At 51.2% G+C, this 20,656-nt stretch overlaps 1 protein-coding gene across 1 annotated transcript in view; it reads left to right on the forward strand.

Moving 5' to 3' along the window:
• CNTNAP2 (contactin associated protein 2) overlaps positions 1-20,656 on the forward strand; it is a 1,160,842-nt gene that overhangs the window by 949,826 nt on the left and 190,360 nt on the right. The window contains exon 16 of the mRNA XM_037035585.1: positions 19,075-19,245. Coding sequence (XP_036891480.1) covers positions 19,075-19,245 — 171 coding nt within the window. The remainder of the gene's footprint in view (positions 1-19,074; positions 19,246-20,656) is intronic.

Here is a 20,656-nt window from a genome sequence, read left to right on the forward strand (position 1 = left end):
CATCTCCTTCTCTTACGCATGAAGTGAAATACTTGCATTTGAAGGAGAGGGCTGTTTATGTGTATTTCTTACAACATTCAAGCTTGGTGATTATGTGCCTGTTATCGCTGGACACTCCCAGAAGTCTTTTTGCAAAAGAGAAAAAAAAACTGTCACACTTTCCCTTAGCTGCCCATTGACGCCAGCGCTTTTTAAACAGCCTCAGAAGCTCCCTGGGTGGCTGCAGACAGCCTATGGCACCCGGAGCTGCGTCTTTCCTACAGGCTCTGTCCTCACCCTGTGATCCTCCAAAAGGTGGGATTTCGCTCATGCTGCAACAACTCACAGTTGAGAGGCATTTTCACAGATCACTTTATTTTTTCAAGGCCGTGTTTCTCAGTGTACATTCTCATAAGACTGAGAATTCGTTTTCCCTCTAGTGCGTTCATTACTCTGCACCACCGATTTGCGCACAAACCCTATTTCCTGCCGCCACCTGGTGGACACCACGTGGAAGTTCTACCGGGCGCTGGCAGACGGAGCAGCGGGTCCAGCCCTCTGGTCAGTCCTAGAACCCCACAGGGTGATCACGGAGCAGGTCCTTGTGGTAAACTCCAAGGCAGTGAAACAGCGAAGCCGCGGCCCCCTGCCCCCAGGACTGTGAGCAGCGTCACGTTTCAGGTGCCCACAGTGCTTTCTGCCCCTTCGACCCTCCAGACCTCGAATGCAGTTCTTTCCCATGAACTCTGTGAAACCACCCTTCTTCCTTCCTTCCTTCCTTCCTCCCTCCCTCCCTCCCTCCCTCCCTCCCTCCCTCCTCTTTGTCTTTCTTTCTCTTCTGTGGCGTGCTAGAGGGAAAGGGAAAGGGACCGTAGTCTCCACATAGAGAAGATTGAATTAAAACGACGTAATTTGCTTCATTCCTCTCACTGCAGTAGCCGTCTGGAATGGTAGGTCCTTTCCTCCTAGTCATCTGAGTCTCTTGTGCAGAGGGATCGTGAGGAGAGGGCTGCAAAGCGCTTTTATCATGGTCGTGGGCGATGTGCACTCACTCAGGAGGGGCACGTAGAGCAGCGACTCGTCCTGTCTGATGAAGTCTCATTCCGGTGGTGAGGCTGGCTTCTCCACCAGGCGTGATGGGAAAACAAGCCAGCACTGCTCCCACACACCCCAAACGATCCCCCGGGCGTTCCGTCCTGTGATGCGCCTGCACCCATGAGTCCCCCACGGCAGTCGTTAGTCGGTCAGCTTCAGGCCAGTGATAGAGCTTTGAGTGGTAGGGATGGTGATGCTCCACGTCGCTGTGAGGAGAGGTTTTAAATTACAGCTCCCAGGTCCACACTCAGTTTATATTTAACAGCCATCACGAAGTGCAGTATCTTGGTAAAACTGGATGATGACCTCTATATGTGGAAAACTAGTTAAAGCTGTCGGAAACAACCCGTTTCTCTTCGGAATATTTATATAAATGCCTGGAGATGGGGAAATTTAGGGTGAGTCAGATGTGTCCCTGTCTAGGGCTATAACATAAAGCAGAGACCATTTTACAAGGAAAATGGTGATCCTCAAAGCTCAAGCTCTAAATATGAATTTTCCTGTCTGTACAAGAATAGAATCTGGGTTATTAACCATCAGTACTTTTCAAAGTAGCTTTTTACTGTCACAAGTTAAAATGTCTTCTAAAATCTTTTATTAAAAACACATAATTTTTACTAATTGACTAATCCATCCACTCTAGGCACTATATCTGAACTAATTTTAAAAGAACACTCGTGCATTTTCAGCTTTTCAAAAGGAAAAGATTAGCAGTTAGTGCTGTGATTTCTCGCCTTTCAATAAAATTTTTATAGTCATTTTAAATATAAATAATATTTCTCCTTAGAATTTCCTCAGATTACACATAGGCTTGTGTGTGTGTGTGTGTATTAATTAGATGGAACAGCGTCTGCATTGGCCACGCCTGGTCCTGTTGACCCTGAGGGATAGATAGCGGACAGCGGGCTGCTGTGTGTACGGGGAACCGGGAGTGGCTGGTGCTGAGGGCAGAGATGGAAGCTGAGTGTGCGGGTCGTGGCGCCGGACAAAAGCAGAGGAAAGCCGAGTGCTGAGTGCGCCGTGGGGGACGGTGGGTGTCCTCTGCGTGGGGGCCAGGTGTGGCTCGGTGACCCTCCTGCACAGCCCACCTGGAGGGCGGAGCCGTCTGTGGGCTGCCCTAGCAAGTGGTGGACGCGCTGGCTCGGTGAAAAGAGAAGTCAGCATTAGTAGTGACCTGCCTTCGATTCTAACAATCCTACCAGAAATTTCTCTGTGTGTGTGTGGGGGGGGGGGGGGATGGGGGGGTCTTGTTTTTTTTTGTTTTTGTTTTTGTTTTTTGTCTTTTGCTTCTAAATCAAACGAAAACTTCTGAACTTCCACCCACTGAGGTTGGCAGGACATTCTAGAGCAGCTGCTGTGGAGCGCTCCATGCACAGGGGCGGGGTGGGGGGCAGGGAAGGTAGGGTGCAGGGGGGACCTCGAGGGGTCTCTGGCCCCCTCAGTGCCTGCTCGCCACTGTCCTTTGGCTGCCCCGTGACTCTGCATGGATTTGAAGTGACGACTTTATGATGACTCCTGCTTCAGCGTCAAAGGGGTTTTAGTTTGATCCTTTCTGTGTTCATCCAGTCAGGCTGCTGTAACTGAACGCTGTGCACTCGGGCTCATAAACACCAGAAATTTATTTCTCACAATTCTGGAGGCTGAGAAGTTCAAGGTCAAGATGCAGGCAGGTTCAGTGTCTGGTGAGAGCCCACTTCCTGGTTCAGGAGTGCCATCTTCCCTTTGTCCTCACAGGGCAGAAGGGTGCAGGTGTTCCCAGGGGCCTCTGTAGTGGGGGCCCTAATCCCATCTCTTCGGGCTCCGCCCTCGTGACCTACTGACCTCTCAGAGGCCCCACCTCCACACATGGGCACTGTCCTGGTGCCTGCTAGGGTTTAACAGAATCTGGGAGACCCCGACATCAGTCTGTGGTGCTTTCTTTAGAAAGAAACACTTCCTTTTCTTTGTGCTTTCTTTAATGACCACTGCTTTAGTTTTGTGAAGTAAACAGTATACATTTATTTAAACAAAACTATCAACATTTTCCGAATGTCCATGAACTACTTGTTTACTTGTAAAACTAACAGTCGTAACTTAGAGATCCAACCAGTTAAATTTCCTGAACACCATAAGTGTTGCCCATGAACATATTTAATCAAGCACATCTAAGCATTGAACTGGAATAAAAATTCTGATAAATGCAGTTTTCCTGAATATTTTAAGTAACTTACAAGTATAGAAAACCCTCACAAAATTCTTTTAACTACAGAGGAAGGTAATCAGTAATTTTAGGTTAAATTTTAGGTTGTAAACATGCAATACCATGAATTCAGATTTGTCTTCTATCCTTATCCCGATTCATATTTAGCTCTCATTATTTTCCTGAGTGATGTTTCTGGCATATCAACTAGTTTACTATTTTTATAGCATCTTAGGTTTCAAAAATATTACCGTGTCCAAATGGAAAACAGTCACTCACAGGTGCTGGGCAGGCAGGCTCTAGGACATGAACCAGCTGATTCTTCATGAGGACACAGATCCTCTTCTGAGATATAAATCCTGGCCGATGATTATCGAATTAACCTTCATTTAAATCCACAAAGATGAAATTGGTTTTATTTTCAAGTGATGTCTCTTCAAAAACGATTTGGCCAATATCACAAAACCTCTGTGTTATCCCATTATTAGGGTGTATTGACTCGGCCTGTTAGGGTGTTTTACTAAGACTGTTGGGACAATACGCAGACACGGCCTCCCGTCCTCGTAGGTGACACGCTGAGTGTGCGTTTTTAGCTCTCCTCTTCAGGACGTTGAGTCACACTGTTATTTCTGAAATCACCGCTGATTTCTTTCTGTACAATGTGGTCACTAGTGCCAGTGAACTGCCTAGTTTTTAATGTGTGTCTCCAGCTACTGGCTGGCCCTTCTCTCTCTCACTATAGAAACTGCCCTGCTCAGGGTCACTCAGCTTACTGGGTTTGTGTCTCCTGTACTGTCTACTAGACATGTACTCAATAACTCACAGTCAGGAAGATTATCAGCAGAGGAAGTGAAATGCTCACCTGTATTAACACCCTGGTGAACAGACCTTATTTTGTTTACCCTTCTTTGTGTTATAACTGTATTATATACGCCTTATGTTAACTTTTCTAAGTATTATTGTAAGCAAATAAGCGCTCACAGACTAGGCCCGCCTTCTCTCGGTCAACGATAATTCACGCTCACTGGGTTCCCCTCTCACGGGATGCCAGCTCATCAGAATCTGGCCGGCAGGAGTGCTCTTGAACCTGACTCCGACCTTTCAGGGTTTAGCACTGTGCTTGTTTCTGGCCACAGCGGGATGTTTCACCCCGTTGCAGTTCGTTTGCTTTTACTGCCCCAGGACGTGGGCTCGGCATCCCCGCCAGAAGTAGTAGAGGGCTGTAGGGGGGAATGTTTGGGCCTAGAACCTGGGCCACAAGGGGCAAGGAGGAGAGTTGATGGGAGATATTTTTAAATGCTGCTGTTTGGCCATGTTTAATAAAGACAGAAATGGAAAATCCGTGTCATTTCATTGCCGTAAGTTCATAGTGGCATTTCTAAGAGTATATATAGCTGTGCTCCCCTTTTCTCAGAGTATGTGGTTTCCGTGACCACTAAGACTTTTTCGACATTGTAACATTTGACCCGTAGTCTTCGTGCTTAGGCAGAATACACTAAAAGAATCCTTATGCGCAGCTTAGTAAGGATTCCAGACCACGTGCACCTTTGTAGAACGGAGCTCACACCTTTCTGCGTGTGTGTGCGTAACTGTGAGGACGCGCGAGGATGCAGATTTAGCTGCCCGCAGCAGGAAGCAGCGTCCTCTCACCTGGCGCTCAGGTAACCGTGGACGGCACTTTGCTTCACAGCGCCCCCAGGAGTGAATATAAACCAGGACCTTCGTGTAGATTTTGTTTGTTTTCGTACTTGTCTGAATCAGCTGCTTCATACCCCCGCGTAACAATTTATACCTTCCCTTCAGAACACCAGTGTACTTACCCAGTTCTCAGATTGACAAGCCATAACCTGAAGGAGGAAGTTACCTAATTTCACTTCCATAGGTTGAGAGAAGCCTGCGCACCTGGGACAAGATGAGGGTGAGAAAGAGGCAGCGTTTTTTATTTGTTAAAAAATCAACACAGAGAAGTGTTTGTTCTAAGAAACAATTGTTTATGATATCAGAAAAACATAAAGAAAACCCAAGACTGAGAAAAGTACTTCTTCGTCCTTTTTTGCATATAGTCTTCATCTGACATGATTCTACTGTGTCCCAGTGTGGACGTACCTGCTGTGTCTCACAGTGGCCGGTTCCTGCTCTCTCAGCATCTGCAAGGCTTCCAGCCTGTACCCACTCGATAAAACCCAAATCAGGAACCCGAAACAATTTCTTGACATTGCCCTTGTGTCCTCAATGCGAAGCCCCTGATCTGGCTGCACCAGTAACATGCATGAATGTCCCGTTTACCCCTCACAGAGTTCAGAATTAGCCAGGCTTCTAATGAGTGATCAGAGAGTTACACAGACTTTAAAACTGTGTTTCCAAAAGGTCTGTTGTTTCTAGAAGGTACTGAGGTTCTCCTTGAAAGGGCAGATCCCTGAATCCAGGACTGAGCAATTCCAAATTGTTAGCAATTATGGCTCTGAAAGATGCGTTTTTAGCAAACCTGCAGATTATTATAGTGCACAATATAAAGTCTGTGAGCAGATGATTATAAAAAGTTGACTATCAAGACAGGCAGAAAGCACCACCCAGGGGACATCATCTGAAGGGACTGACACATTTCACTGTGGGACAATCTGGAGCAGGATTGTGATGCTTTGGGGAAACTGATCAGGTCTTGCCTCTCATCTCCCAAATTCTTCCTGTGAAAATTCCCTCCCTTCCCACACTGAGTTTTCTGATTAATGCACAGTGCAGTGCTTTATGGCTTCTCAGGCATGTGAAATAGAGCAAGGGGAAATGGTCCCGTGTATTTTCTCCAGAAGAAGATATTTTCAAGTTTAGTTTTAAGAGGAAATGTCATGAAATAGTTTAACCTTTTTTTCATGGAGCGTGGAGAGTGGCATTCACACTGTTGATTTTTTTTTTTTTTTTACTGAGCACATTTCAATGTATACACCATTTTTTTCAGGCATAAAACCTGACCCTTTTTTTCCTACTTAAAGGTATTAATGTCCACATTCATTCTCACATGTAAACTTTGGAAATTATTACCTGGTTCTCATCAGTGGAGAAAATTAGAATAGTTTATGGTTGGTGGTGTTATGCTAGCATTGTCTCCTCATTCATGGTGACTTTTAATCGGAACATTTTTCTGTGTGTGTGTGTGTGTGCGCACTTCCAGGGAGTGTGTGTGCACACAGACCCTGGCCGAGAGACAACGACCAGATCATTATTATAAGTGTAAATATAGACCACGAATATGGAGATGTTTGTCTCCACCCTGAGTTGGCACTTGAAATCAGACCATTACAGATTAATTAGTTTGGATCTTAAAGGCGTTTCAATCTTTGAGAGTCCCTCATTAAAGTTAAAAAAGAAAACCAGAGGCGAATAATCATCCACTCATCATCAGCCACCACGTTGTGAAGGTTTAGTTGATTAACATCGCTGGCACAGTCCGTAAAGGTGAAGCTGCAGGCGCAACTTGGGGACCAGGGTTCCAGGAGAGAAAGGGCACGAACACCGAGATTGCTTTCTCACATTCCCGGCGTCTCTTCCACGGGTCATTCTCCCCAGTTGTACGGGAGCCTGTGCCACAAAGATAGCACGGCTGCGGAGGACTTGCCCTGGTCAAGCCTGGGCACCAGCCTTACCCGGAGTGAGGGAGCTACTGCGCTGGGAAAGATCAAGGTCTTCGTCCGCATCCCTGACAGGACGGAAAGTCAGCCGCCCACCCGAGAGCAGAGGAGAGACTTGGAGCCTGGACAGAATCCCTGGGTGACTCTGGCCCAGCGCCCACCCAGCCTTCCTCCAGTATAAGCTCCTTGGAGATCCTTGGGAAAATCGCCTTCTCCCAGCCCAGTCCACGCTCCAGGAAATGGGTACAGGGCTGTTAAACGTGATAGACGGCACTGTGGAATATCACGGCACCAGCTTCAGGTGGGTGGGAACACTGGACCCCTTTGCACCCGTGGCCTAGCCCGGGGTGTGGCCGCCATGCACGTTTTCAACTTCCTTATGAGTGTAGGACGTTGGGAAGCCGAACCGTCCACACCTGTTCTAAACAACAGGCCTCTTTCACGCGAGCCTCCTACCTCAGTGCTACCAATCTTCCACATGTCACATGGAGCGCAGAAGTCTGTCATTCAGCTCAGCCCAATGTCATTTGGGCAAAAACATCACCGACACTTTGACAAGGCGTGATGTAGTCAGGGAGCCTCTCCTCCCAAGTGCAGCTGGAGCTCCAGAGGCCTTGCCTTGGCTGTCAGACCACGCGGCCCACCGCTCCCGTATGGCAGGCTCAGGGTGGTACGCCACCTTCATTCACTCCGTGAGCACCTCCTATGTGCCGGGCGAGATCTAGGAGCCAGAAACACGGCAAAGGACGAGCAGACAAAGCAAGTGCACGCATGGACTTACAGCTCAGTCCAGGAGGACAGTCACCGTGGAAGCAAACTCGGCATCCGAACGGATGATCGGGACAATCACACCCGCTATAAAAGCAGAACTAATGGGGAATGACCGAGGGTGGCTTTAGGTTGGGTTTCCCATTTCACTGAGAAGGAGGCATTGGCTCTGAGGAGGTGACTGGCTTCCGATGAGAAGGAGCCAGTCCTGCGGAAGTCTGTGGAAGGCATTTAGGAAGGAGAGCAGGTCCCGTGATGGAAACAAGCCTGGTGTTTTGAGGGACAGAATGATGGCTGGCGTGGCTGCAGTCCAGTGAGCAAGGAAGAGAGTGGACCCGGAGGGTACCAGAAGCAGAGACAAAATCCCGAGGTCCCTCCACGCTGTCTCTTGCATGGAGTCTGGGCTGGGCATGACCTAGAGAGGGTCTCAGTTGACACAGGGGGCACGTGGTGTCGTGCTCCACTCCCACCCCGCACCCCAGCTACCTGCCCCTTACAGAAGAATCTTTGGAGTCTCCTTCCACTGAAGTCGGAAGACAAACATGCAGTAGCATCTCCAGGCTCCTTCCAGGGGTCAGGAGAGCCCAGCATAAAACCACATAAGAATGTTTTGCAGGTCAGTATTCTTACAAGAAGAGGTGAGGGCTGTCAGGGAATGGGAAGGAATTGCTTTACTGTTTTTTTTAAAGTGGCAGAATTTTTTTATGGGAAGAGCACTGGTACTGAAGCTGTGAGAACTTGGTTTAAAATGGAACTGACATTAAACTCTCTGTGTCAGTTTCCTCATGCGAAAAATGGAGAAAATACCTCAGGTGGTACTGTGAAGGTTAATTAATCAAGATAATGCCTGTACTAAACATTGCTTGGAAGACACTTTGAAAGACCGTAGCTGCCACCAATAACTAGCGATGGCCCTGTGCAGTCAGCTGTGAGTAGGTACTAGTAACTGTGTGAAGTGGTTAGTGAGTTAGCGAGGGAGGCACTGGCAGTTTGTCATGTGGAAATGCCTCCGTGGCATCTAAGCCTCAGTCGTGAGTGGACGGCCTCAGGAACCTTACTCTTCATCAGCACGAGGTCGATGTCCCTTCCACCCACTTAGGCTGCGGCAGGGTCGGGGGTGAGGCCCAGAGACCAAAACGCAGGTGCGGGAGCAGAGCCCAGCCCTGGCTCATCTCCAGATGCTGATAGAGACTTTCCTCTAAAATCCGCAGCCCCGTAACCAACGTAAAGGGGACACTAACCTTTATGTGTATCTCACAAGGAGCATCAGAGGTCACTTGAGTCCAGCCCACCCCACGTTTAGGTTCCCCTTCACCCCACTCCACGCCCAGGTCTCTGTGCCTGTCCACCTGCACCCCCATCCCGTTCTTCCTGAGACCCCCCCAACTTCCAGCCCTCTCGGGCCCTGGACTCTGCTTCTCCTCCCGCTCTCCTGTCTCTTCCTCTGTACCCTTTCACAGACACACACGTGTCCGTATGTGTGTATTGTGTTTGTGTGGGCACATACATCTCTATCAGGCACTTATGCTTCTCAACCAGAGGGAGCTACAATATGCATTTTATTCTGAACATTGCTTACCCCTTACAATACACAGTGGAGAATTTGTGTAGGTCGTTTTCACTGTCTGTGCCGTTGTCGCCTGTTTTTGTAATAAACCATAGTAGTTTGTAATTGTGGTTGTTTGCATTTTTTGCTGTTAAAAACTCTTTAAACTTTTACAAAGCAGTCAAGCACTAAACCAAAAGGGTGTGTGTGTGTGTGTGTGTGTGCGCGCGCACTCGTGCCCCCCTGGAGGTGGGGGATGGGAGATTAAGGAGAAAGTCAAGTGGATTGAAATCGGCACTAAAGCGACCATCCTCCAATACTAAATGTACTTGAAATTTATTTCCCTGCATCTGTAGGTAAATGTCCTTCCGTTCCTGAAACAATAAATCCCCACAAACTTCCCATGAAGTTTTGCAGAGGTGAAATGTGAGCTAGCTTCCATCGGCGTCCATTCGGTGCCAGGTTTGTGCACCTTCAGGTGTGAGTCGAAAGCCCCTGCTCCGCCCCCCCACCCCAGGCCCTGGAGGGACCAGCGGTCAGTTCCCAGCAGCCGTGCTCTGGTGGCTGCCGGGCTGTTGGAGGAACTGCTTCCAAAACCCACCCTGTGCCACCATCTACTCGAGTCCGGATTCGCCTATAGCAGCACCCTGCCAGGCAGTTAAAGCTTCTTGTGTTTGTTCTAATCTCAGCTCGCTTCCGAAAATACTGCGATTCCCAGACAGCTCAGTTCTGGACAAGCAGCCCTCCCAGGGCCCAGGGCGCCAGCACCCGTGTCTCCCACTCACAGCTTGACGTGATGTTGTGGAAAACGTGAGTGCAGTCACCAGGGGGCGCTCACGCACACCACGTCTGGGCAGTAAACGTGGGGTGAGGCCCGCCCAGGGGTGCAGCAGGGCCCTCATTCAGGGAAAGTCCTGGACACTGTGGCCCCAGCACACCCTCCCCTGCGTCTAGCTGTGAAAACACTGCTCACTCCCCAGGCATTGCAGCCCTGCCTCCGTCCTGCCTTCAGGCAAATATCCAGATTCCTTTGAAATCCAAACACCATATTGCATGCCCTTGAATTTGCCACACCCTGTGTCCTGACTATGTAACAAAAAGTTAGGAAACTCCCACCAGCCTTATGGAGTCTCAGCCCAGTGCGTGTCCCCTGTGACGGGCCACACTTCCATCACGCAGTCCTTCCCCTGCCGGAGTCAGGGTCCGGTGCCCAAGGTCCCTGCGGAAACAGCGGCAGAGAACTGCAGCTGCAGACTGGGACTCGGCCCCGTGTGCTCCTTTGATCTTTAAACTCTGGACGTTTGCTTAGGCGTGGACGCATGGTTTTCATGTTAGAAATTATGGGCACCGAACCACCAAATGGAGTTTGACTTCAGGCCTCCTTCCCGCTATCCCCTTCTCCCCAAGTGTTGACATGTTGTTAGGAAGCCCCAGCATGTGATGTATCCAGCCCGGCCCCCCAGCCCACCCCCGTGTGCAGAGAAGTCTGTTGTTTTCTGTTATTCCTCATACCCGGAGGCCTAGAGAGGATGTCTCACCATTTCTCAGTTCTTCAGTGTTTCGTCACGCTGCCTGCGTCCTCCCAACACCCTGCTGACAAAGGAACGGTGTTTCTAACGTAACAGTAACACAGAAGCGGGCTGTAGAGCTGGTGCCCGTTTGCCTGGCTCCTCCTCTTTGCACAGCGCCTCGCTGATCTCTCCCTGGAAACACAGGGACCAGGGTGGTTTTCAGTAGAGAAACAACTGTCTATGAGTAGGGTGCAGAAATCTGTTTATTTCCTATAATGAAAAAAGCCCAAAAAGGAAACTTTGATCTGTGTAACGTAATTGTATGGATCATATCAATCCGTTACTCCGCCGTGTAGAGCCACTTCCAATTTTCCCATCCACCGTTCTGCCGAAATGGGCGGCTTTTCTCCACTTTGTACTCTCTGGAGGAATTTGATATAAACCCTGTTGCTCTGTGGACGTGGTACTTGGGGATTTCGTAGTCTCTCAGTGCATCAGGACCTCTCTGCCTGGCGGCGAGTGTGGCCGGACGCATTGCAGTTGGTTACAGTTCTGCTGTGACTGTTCTTCAGGACACCAGGGCAGACGATGAAACTGGGACTCACTGGGCCCTGGCCGGGTGGTTCAGTGGGTTGGAGTGTTGTCCCGTACACCAAAAGGCCGAGGGTTTCGTTCCCAATCAGGTGCATACTGGAGGCACCTGGTCAGTGCTTCTCTCCCTCCCTCCCTCCCTCCCTCTCTCTCTCCCTCTCTCCCCCTCCCCCTTCTTCTCTGTCGAAAATCAATAACCATATGCTCAGGTAAGGACTTTAAAAGAAAAAAAGAGAAATGGGAACTTAATGGTATTAGTTGTAGTCCACGAACTACAATGGTATTATTCCACAAACTACAATTACAGGAGAGAAAAAGGTAAGAGGAGGCCGATCCCAGTGGCACCCATGGGGAGGCACCCTCAGAGCCACCGCTGGCCCCCTGGCGTGCAGGCTGGGGACTGTCACACAGAGGGCTTGCCGTGGGTCCTGCGGGCACTCGGAACCATCGGGGCTTCACCCATGACAGGAAAGCAGCCAGCCATGCATTTGGAGAGAGTTCTCTGCCAGCTTCGTCACAGCACCGGGGTTCATGTGGCATCTGGGCAGGAGAGGACAGTGGCCTGAGTGCAGGGACGCCGGGCAGAGGTGTGGCAGTCAGACCTTGGAGGCTGGCTGGATGCCCAAGGGTAACTCCTATGTTTCTTTTTTAATTCATTTTATTTTTAGAGAAAGGATAAGGGAGGGAGAGAAACATCAATTTGTGGTTGCCTCTCTCATGCCCCCTACTGGGGACCCGGCCCGCTACCCAGGCATGTGCCCTGACTGGGAATCGTACTGGAGACTTTGATTCACAGGCCGGCACTCAATCCACGGAGCCACACCAGCCAGGGTGACTCCCATGTTTCTGGCTTGAGTGGCAAAGTGGGAACAGCTCCAATGAGGAGTCCACTGCAGGCAGAGTTAATTTGGAAAAAATGACATTCGTTTTTGGTCATAGAGTTAAAGGAAACTGCTTGTAGGTCAGGTCTAAGCGGTCCAGTAAGAAATGCATATTTTAAATCTTAAAGTCACAGTGGAGTTCTAACTCTACACATACATTTGGGGATTGTGGACTTCTGATCAGTCCTTGAGATCATGAAAGAAGGTGAAATGGCTCAGGAAAAAGGAAGAAAAGCCTTTAAAATCTGGACAATCCCCAGAGTCTCCCTCCAGTGGCCCCTTCTGTGTACTACACTGTTCATTAAACACATTTAATTCCAACCTGCATGTTCTGGGTGTAATAAATCTGTTCTGCAACCTCCAGATGCAGTAGAGTTTTATTTTTGCCCAGTCAGACGGGTCTCCCACCCGTCCTCTACTCACTGGTGTGTGAAAGAGGCAGGCTGGCGGAGGGGAGAGTTCCCTGGGATCAGTCTCACAGAAACCTTCGGGATTCACCCAACACAGAAATCTGAGTAAAAGAACCAGAGGTCCACGCGTTTCCATTGCACACCTAGTTACCCATTTCTCTGCGTTTTTCATGGTTATGGTTATGAGTTTTTCACTTGGGTCCAGAGTGTCCTGAACCCCAGTATACTGTGGGTGACTAGTCTACATTAAGCATAACCTACAGCCCCAAAGAAGAAAGTCTGAGGAAACATCAGGATCAAATGTGACGACCCGGAAGAGCTTTGCCAGAAAACTTAGACTTGCCCCCCCTCCAAGCACACACAGCTGCTACAAGCATTCGAAGTGAAACAAAACTACCTCCTAGGTGTCCCTGAGGTTAGATGCACCGTGCACGGATTGGACACCCGAGTGTCGACCACTAATTAGGAGCCAGTGGTTCCCTCTCTCCCCCCCGGCGTCCAGCCGTCCACCAGCCCACGGCCCTGCAGGAAGCACCCTCTGGGCTCCCTTCTTTTTCTCCAGGGGACGCTGTCCCCTTTCTTGCCCAATGATGATGTTGACCCCCCCACACACGTGTGTAACAGCCCCTCTTGGGGCTGGAGCAGGGGGAGAGGCGTTGTGGAGAGGGTAAGACTCGCGTGTTAACTCACAGCCCTTGGCTTCAAGTTCAGCCTGCCCTGAAAAGGAGGCCGGGAGCTGAACAAAGCGACTTCCCCCTCTCCAGAAAGCACGAAGCGGCTTCATTAAGGGAGTAACTTTTCTCCTCCCTGTCAGGAGGCTCAAATCTGCACGCCCTCAAGGCCGCCCGGTTTATTGCCGTCAGGCACACCCAGCCACAGTAAACCACGAAGACGCGGTGCACCCCTGAGAGGAGACGCAAATTTCTGATCTTCAGGCCACTGAAAATGTCCAGAGCGACTGGCCTCCCCTGGCCAGTATTTACAGTGCAACGTGCTGGCCCCTTGAAGCAGCAGCCATGGGAGCTTCTCAGCACGGCAGCTGAATTCGGAAACTCGCTGAGTCTGAGAGCGGATGGAAAACTCCCGGTGCCAGACCTCAGTGGCAGCCACACACCTCGCTAAGCCATGGCTGGCAGAGCCCACACGCATCTGCCCCACATCAGACAAATGCCAACCGCCTCCTCACCTTTGCTAATTACCTGTCTCCCCTCTGACGGGGAAGGAATGGCAGCAGGGGCCAGACATCAAGGTGGGGCCCGAACCTCTCACTTCTCCTGGCTCTGCAGTCAGCTCTGCAGTCTGCCTTTGCCCAGACACAATTAGTTACAGTGTTCGGGTCCCCGACTCAAGGATAATTCCCATTCGAGTACCCTGAATGGAACTTTTTGTTTAGGTCAGTAAGGAGATGAAGACATGGGGTGCACAGGTTTGAAAGGCAGGGGCAGATGGTGACAACAGGAAGGACAGCGCGAGTGGGCAGGCATGGAAGTGCCTCTGAGATGAGCCGATGGCTGGCGAAATCGGAAGGGTCAGGAGAGCGCTCAGCCCATCTGGCGTGTCCCCTTGGAAAACGTGCCCGCCGGTCAGGTGGGCACAGGCGAGGCCTCGGGGTGGACGGCCTGCTCTTCACCTGGCGAAGGGAAGGGCCCCCGTCTCCTGCCCCCACTCCCCCTGTCCAGGCCCTCGGACGGTGACTATAGGTGGCACTGAAGCCGTCGGCGTAGAAGTGATGAGCGAGGAGTGTTGCTACACAGGTGGAACGGTCGTTTAGGGCCCAGCACTCTGCTGAATGCGTTTCCAGCATAGTCTGCTGTGGTTCTTAAACCCTGTAGAAGAGTTTCCGTGTTGTTTCATTGTACAAATGAGGGAAGGACGATTTAGGAAGATCACCCAGGGGGTGGGGGTGATGAGCTCAGACCATCTGATTCCATAGCCCGCACGGGGACCACTGCACTGCGGCTCCGAGTGGCAGGCAGGCCGGAGGACCCTCTGCGCTCACCTGCTGCCGCCGCGCCCACATCCTGCCAGCAGCACGCCCTCATGGTCCCCACCCTGGCCAACGTGACCGTCTCAGAGAGGACTCCAGCGTGTCCCGTGTTCAGTTGCTCCTTGTGAACATACAAGAAAATCAGTAAGTGCAGGCTATTGACAGGCCGATGAGACGCAAACCGCAGGACCCCAGGAGGTTCAGGAATTAGATACGGTGAATGTCAGTATAACCAAAAATCTGTCATTTGGCTGTTCAGGGAGGAGACGAAGAGAAACAGCAGAGAGGTTGGCTTATAAAAATGCTCAGTCCTCATCTTGCATTCAGGAAAGTCCACAGAGGAGATCTAAGATGCATAAATTAGTACGTATCTACACAAGTGTGTTTTAGAAATGCAGGCATTAGTTTAAAAGTTAAAGGTACAGAAGGAGCTGTTGGGTTGGGACGGGAAGGGAGGAAGCGGGACTTGGTTTCACTGTATCCCTTCCAACACCACTTGACTTTGAAAACTAAGAACTTAAAATCAGGCTCAAGATGAGTCGCTGCCCATGGAAAACGTCCCTTGGGAATGCTGACGTCAGAATCCCACCCCGAGTGAGCAGCAGTGCAGTAGAAGGAAGTGGCTGTGGAAGGACTTGGGTGAAGCGGGGATGCTGCCTTTCCTGCTGCCGAGTCGCCGAGGTGGCCGGAGGCACCGCCGGTTCCTCCCGCCACAGGAGATGGGCCCGCCCGGCCCAGGACGTGTCTGAAAAGCTTCTCACATGCCCGAGTGGTTTCCAACTCGTGCAGCCACCAGCCCCAGCCACGTCGCCCACCCTCGGCCAGGTCCCTGGCCGCTTCTACCTGCCCCCGAGTTGTCATTGTTGACCGGCCCCTCCAGGCTCGGGCGTTCCTGCTGGCTCTGCTTCGCACGTTCCCCCTCGGTGCCCACACTTGCCCCTGCTGGCCACCCCACCTCCTGCTGCCATGCGAGTCCTCGACAGACAGGAGCCTCCTATTTCCCCCCCAGCTTTCTCGTCCAGTGTTACCTGCCCCTCTGTGGCACTGACCTTGACGCTCAGCCAGCACAGGTGGCAGCTGTTTCAGTAGCCTGCAGGTGATGAGGCCATCCGTCTTGCAGACGTGTGGCACATTCACTGAGCCTGTGGGGGTTCATCAGAATGAACTCGTGGATCAGAGAGGGGTGGCATGCGTGGGAGCCGCGTCCAGGTGGGTGCCAACACGGCATCAGCTCCCGTTCACTGGGCGCACTGGGAAGGTGTTCCCTCGTTACAACCCCAAACCCCAGAGACTGGGCCCCAGACTCGTCAGAACAGGCCTCACCGCAGGTCACCAGGGCCTGTCCCTGCTCATCAGAACCTGGAAGCCCACACCCCAGTAAGCATACTTCTCGCCGGTTCTGCCCATGCACCGCTCTAATCACACGCTGTGACTGTCAGCACGTATGACCAAAGCAGCATTTGGAAGGATGGGCCTTCCAAAGGAGGAGTGAACAGAATTCCTCCCTCGGCTCCCCCTGGGCAGGTGCCCCAACTCTGACACCCCCAGTCAGCTCCAGGGGAGAGTCGCCCCCATTGCTAGTCGGGAACACAGTGAGTTCACCCAGATTCCTGGGACAGCCCACCAGGGGCAGCTCCAAAGACAGCGTGTGGTAATCCAGACGCTTCTGGAAGGACCGGAACCACCGTTCGCAGAGTTTCCCTGCCAGTGCGTCCATGCTGGGTGCCAGCGTGGTTTGGAGCCGCTTAGTGAGCACGCCCTTGGAGCGGGGGGCTTGGTGTCGTCGGGGACACTGCGCCAAAGCAGAAGAACTGATCCTCTGGGGACAGTTCTATCCAGTAACCAGTGCCCGACCCCATGAACACTGACAGACTTGCTCTTTCACCCCCCTTTGTCGAGAATCACTTCAGACAGCCACCCTGGTGTTAACACAGCGCTGCCTCAGAAAAGCGAACTTGCTGGATCGGACGGGAACTGGACAGTGTTCATTACCTTCCTGCCCTGGGGAGGCAGCCTGAGGAGACGGGCCTGCCCTGCATCGGGGCACAGTGCGGCTGGGGCCGGGGACCCTGGCGGGCGGGCGGCAGGTGGTTGAAGGCTGTCCCCCCAGGTAGGGTGAGCGGAGCCCCACTGGCCACGGACGTGGCTTCACTCTCCCCGCCCCACCCCGAGCTCTGACCGCTGAGAAGGTTGCACCCGGTAGCCCGATTTGGGTTTCATTTGCAGACCTTCAGTGTCGGCCAGCTGGTCAAGGGGGGCCTGAACCCCTGGGACTGTGCATTAAACCGGATCTTGATCCAGAAAGAAGACTCAGACCCCAGAGGGTAGCAATTTAAAGAGTGAAATTAAGATTCTTTCCTTTCAGGTATTATTCTAACCAACATCAGATAATATTTTTCTTCCCAAGACATAAACAAGTGTATTTTTTTCCTACTGAGGGCTGTGATATTGTCATTTTAAAAAACAGGTAGCTGGAAACTGCATGGAGATTTGGGGGACAACTTAAACCATAGGCTCCATCACCACATGGTCTCTGCCTTAATGAACACGTTTACGAAGGTGGTTTGCACTGACTTCCTGGTGACAGGTTGCCACGCGCTTATCTGGGCATCACTCTATTCTACGTACTTGTCTCTACGAACAGCAACAAACAGCGTTAATTAAGAGGTTATTTTAGTATCATAATATAGCAATATTCTAAATTTAATTTAAAATTACAGCTTAAGCATAGCAGTACCAACACAAAGTTAGTTTTATTTAAGAATACTGGCTGAACTGAATATTGCATCTGTGCATAATTTCCATAAAAAAGGAAAAAACCTAGTATATAAAAACTTACAGACTGAATTCAGTTAATACATTGTGTTCTTGAAGGGAAGCTATAGCAAAATTCAGTTTAAAAACAAACATATTTTAGGTGTTAAAAGCAGATCTTCCCCAGACAGTCTGCTGATCCGGGTAGGCTTTCTATTCAGCAGATTGGGTGGTGTCCCCTCTAGCAGACAGAAATGATTTCTGAGAAGCTATATGAGGCGGAGATTTCTGTAGCCCCAGGTCAGCAGGAGCAAGGAAGTCATGCCCGGCATTGGCTGATTGGCCAGAACAGGGTTACCTCCCTTGTATAAACCAAAGGGAAGGCCTGGTGGGTCAGGTCACTCGTGCCGAGCAGGCAAGTGCTGACTGATGGACCTGAGTCTTCCTTTCCTGGGAGGAACCTAGTTAGGGTTTGCTTTGCTGACATAGGGCTTAGCATGAGCAACTCCATCTTGGCCTGAACTGGTGACTGTAATACAGGTTTAGCATTAAAGTTAAAGGCTTTAGTAAACATTCTAAAGCATACTTATGTATTCTAGTCTCTAGCTATGAGAGTAAGTGTACTCAGAAATGTATATACATAATCAAAAGGATTTTCTGCCCTGGATGGCGTGGCTCCACTGGATGGAGTGCCGTCCTGTAAACGGAAAGGTCACAGGTTCAGTTCCCCGTCAGGACACAGGTTCAGGTTGCAGGTTCAGACTCCTGTCGAGCATGTTTGGGAGGACACCTGTCTGTGTTTCTATTTCTTTCTGTCTCCCTTTCTCTCTCTCTGGAATCAATGGATACACACACACAGGCATAAATAAATATAAATGAATGAGGAATTTCTCCTCTGGTGATGAAGTTGAGTGTGAGAATGAGCCCTTGGTCTTATACTCAGTTCTCAGTTCTCCTGGTGGGCCATGCGTCTTGAGTGTGAGAATGAGCCCTTGGTCTTATACTCAGTTCTCAGTTCTCCTGGTGGGCCATGCGTCATCCAATGTGGTGTTTTTATTTTGTCCTGTGAGCGGCCTTCCCCCAGAGACACTGGTCCTCCCAGGCAGTGAGCAGGGAGAGGGGGCGGGCGCATCCTGTCTTCTCCTCAAGCTCGGGGTACAGGCTGAGTGAGAGCCCACAGTGGGCTCAGCTCAGCACTCCCCACCCTGCACAGGGCAGCGTGTCCCCTGGAGTCCGGGGTGGGGGAGAAGCTCTCCCCAGCTGTATTCCTCCTGCCCCCGTTGCTGAGCACTTGGGACAGGTGATTCCCAGGCAAAGGCAGATGATGAGCAAGGGCAGAACACCAGAAACCGGGGTCTCATTCTGACCCCCCAGGTTCAGCCCAGATGCAGAGTAGGGTCCTGCTCCCCTCAGAGCTGCCAGCACACAGGCACGAGTTCCAGACAGCCCCCACCCACCACACGGCACCCCCAGGGGCTGCTCCCCACTTTCTCCTCTGTGGGCATCTGCTCCCCACAGTCCCCAGACTACCCTGGGCAGGAGCGGTGGCTCTTGACCTGTAATAAAATATTTCCTGTGAGTGCACACAGATCACTTTGGTGGGCCTTCCGGGCATCGTTGTTCAGCAGGATGAAAGGAAGCAGGCACGTTGCCTGTGGAAACCTAAATATGAAAACCCAAGCAGTGGTTTTCACCTCATCGCCACAAGCAAGGGGTCCCCAACCCACGGGTTTCTCTTCTCTCCCCACAGGGAACTATTGGAACGCTGCCTCTTTCCCCAACCCCTCCTCCTACCTGCACTTCTCGACCTTCCAAGGGGAAACCAGTGCTGACATCTCCTTCTACTTCAAGACGCTGATCCCTCGGGGGGTGTTCCTGGAAAACCTGGGGAACACGGACTTCATCAAACTCGAGCTCAAATGTGAGTACAGGCCCTTGGTTGGCTCCGCAGTGGCCACTCCGTCCCTCCCCACAGGCTGGCTCTGGCCCCGGTGGCGCCGTGCCATTAGTCCAGTGTCAGGGGCTCCTTGGCTCAGGAACAGCGCTGAAAGGCAAATCCACAGTGTTAAGAAGGACCCAGATCCCCAGCCTTGGATGGCTGTGGGGGCGCAGGTGGACGGGGAGATGCCCAATCAGTNTCAAGACGCTGATCCCTCGGGGGGTGTTCCTGGAAAACCTGGGGAACACGGACTTCATCAAACTCGAGCTCAAATGTGAGTACAGGCCCTTGGTTGGCTCCGCAGTGGCCACTCCGTCCCTCCCCACAGGCTGGCTCTGGCCCCGGTGGCGCCGTGCCATTAGTCCAGTGTCAGGGGCTCCTTGGCTCAGGAACGGCGCTGAAAGGCAAATCCACAGTGTTAAGAAGGACCCAGATCCCCAGCCTTGGATGGCTGTGGGGCGCGGGCGGACGGGGAGATGCCCAATCAGTGATTTGCAAGGAAGAGACAGAAAATAAGTTGCCCTAAGGATATGCAAGAAGAATGGGTATTTTAATTTAAAATGATAGAGAATGAAAAGGAAGAAGGCAGGAAGGAAGGGGGAAGGGGGGAGGGAGGACACATGAATTGCTCTAACAAAATTAGAGAAGAATGGGTGGCTAAATCTTCTTTTTGTGTTTATTTTCCAAGGAGATAGGGTTAAGAGTAGATAGAGAGCCATGTGAAATGATCAGGAAAAAGGCGTAGGAGAGTGGGGTGGGGTGGGCTAACTCAGACTCATTAGGGATAATGTAATGTCCACACGAGTCCGTGAAGCGGCGTGGACAGTAGTGCGAGTGATGCGGTGGAACTTGGCCTCCAAGGCTCTCCAGGAGCAGCCCCCCACCCACACACCCTCCAGGGGTTTCCGTTCAGAGTTCAGTCCAGTGCGGTCCTCGTCGCACGGGGCCCTCTCCTCATCTGGGCGTAAGTGCAGCCGCAGGGGTTCACGGTGCACAGACTCTGAGTTTGGTGAACACTCGTGAAGGCAGGCTGCTGGCTGTTCGGAAAAGGACAGAGTCAGCGAGAGCACAGCTGCAGCCATGAGGGGAAACCGGTCGGTGCCCCGTGTTTTCCAAAAAGTCTCGGTGCCACAGGTGTGGGGTCCTGTCCTCAGGTGAAGACAAGAGGACCCAACACCCCCACCTAGTAAAGGAGACAATCACATGACTAGCAGTATTGAGTTTTGTAAGTGCCAGACGAGTCAGGCAGGTGTGANAGGAAGAGACAGAAAATAAGTTGCCCTAAGGATATGCAAGAAGAATGGGTATTTTAATTTAAAATGATAGAGAATGAAAAGGAAGAAGGCAGGAAGGAAGGGGGAAGGGGGGAGGGAGGACACATGAATTGCTCTAA

The sequence above is a fragment of the Sturnira hondurensis genome, unplaced genomic scaffold, assembly GCF_014824575.4.
Source record: "Sturnira hondurensis isolate 20B ecotype Veracruz unplaced genomic scaffold, ASM1482457v3 Scaffold0022464, whole genome shotgun sequence".
Lineage (NCBI taxonomy): Eukaryota > Metazoa > Chordata > Mammalia > Chiroptera > Phyllostomidae > Sturnira > Sturnira hondurensis.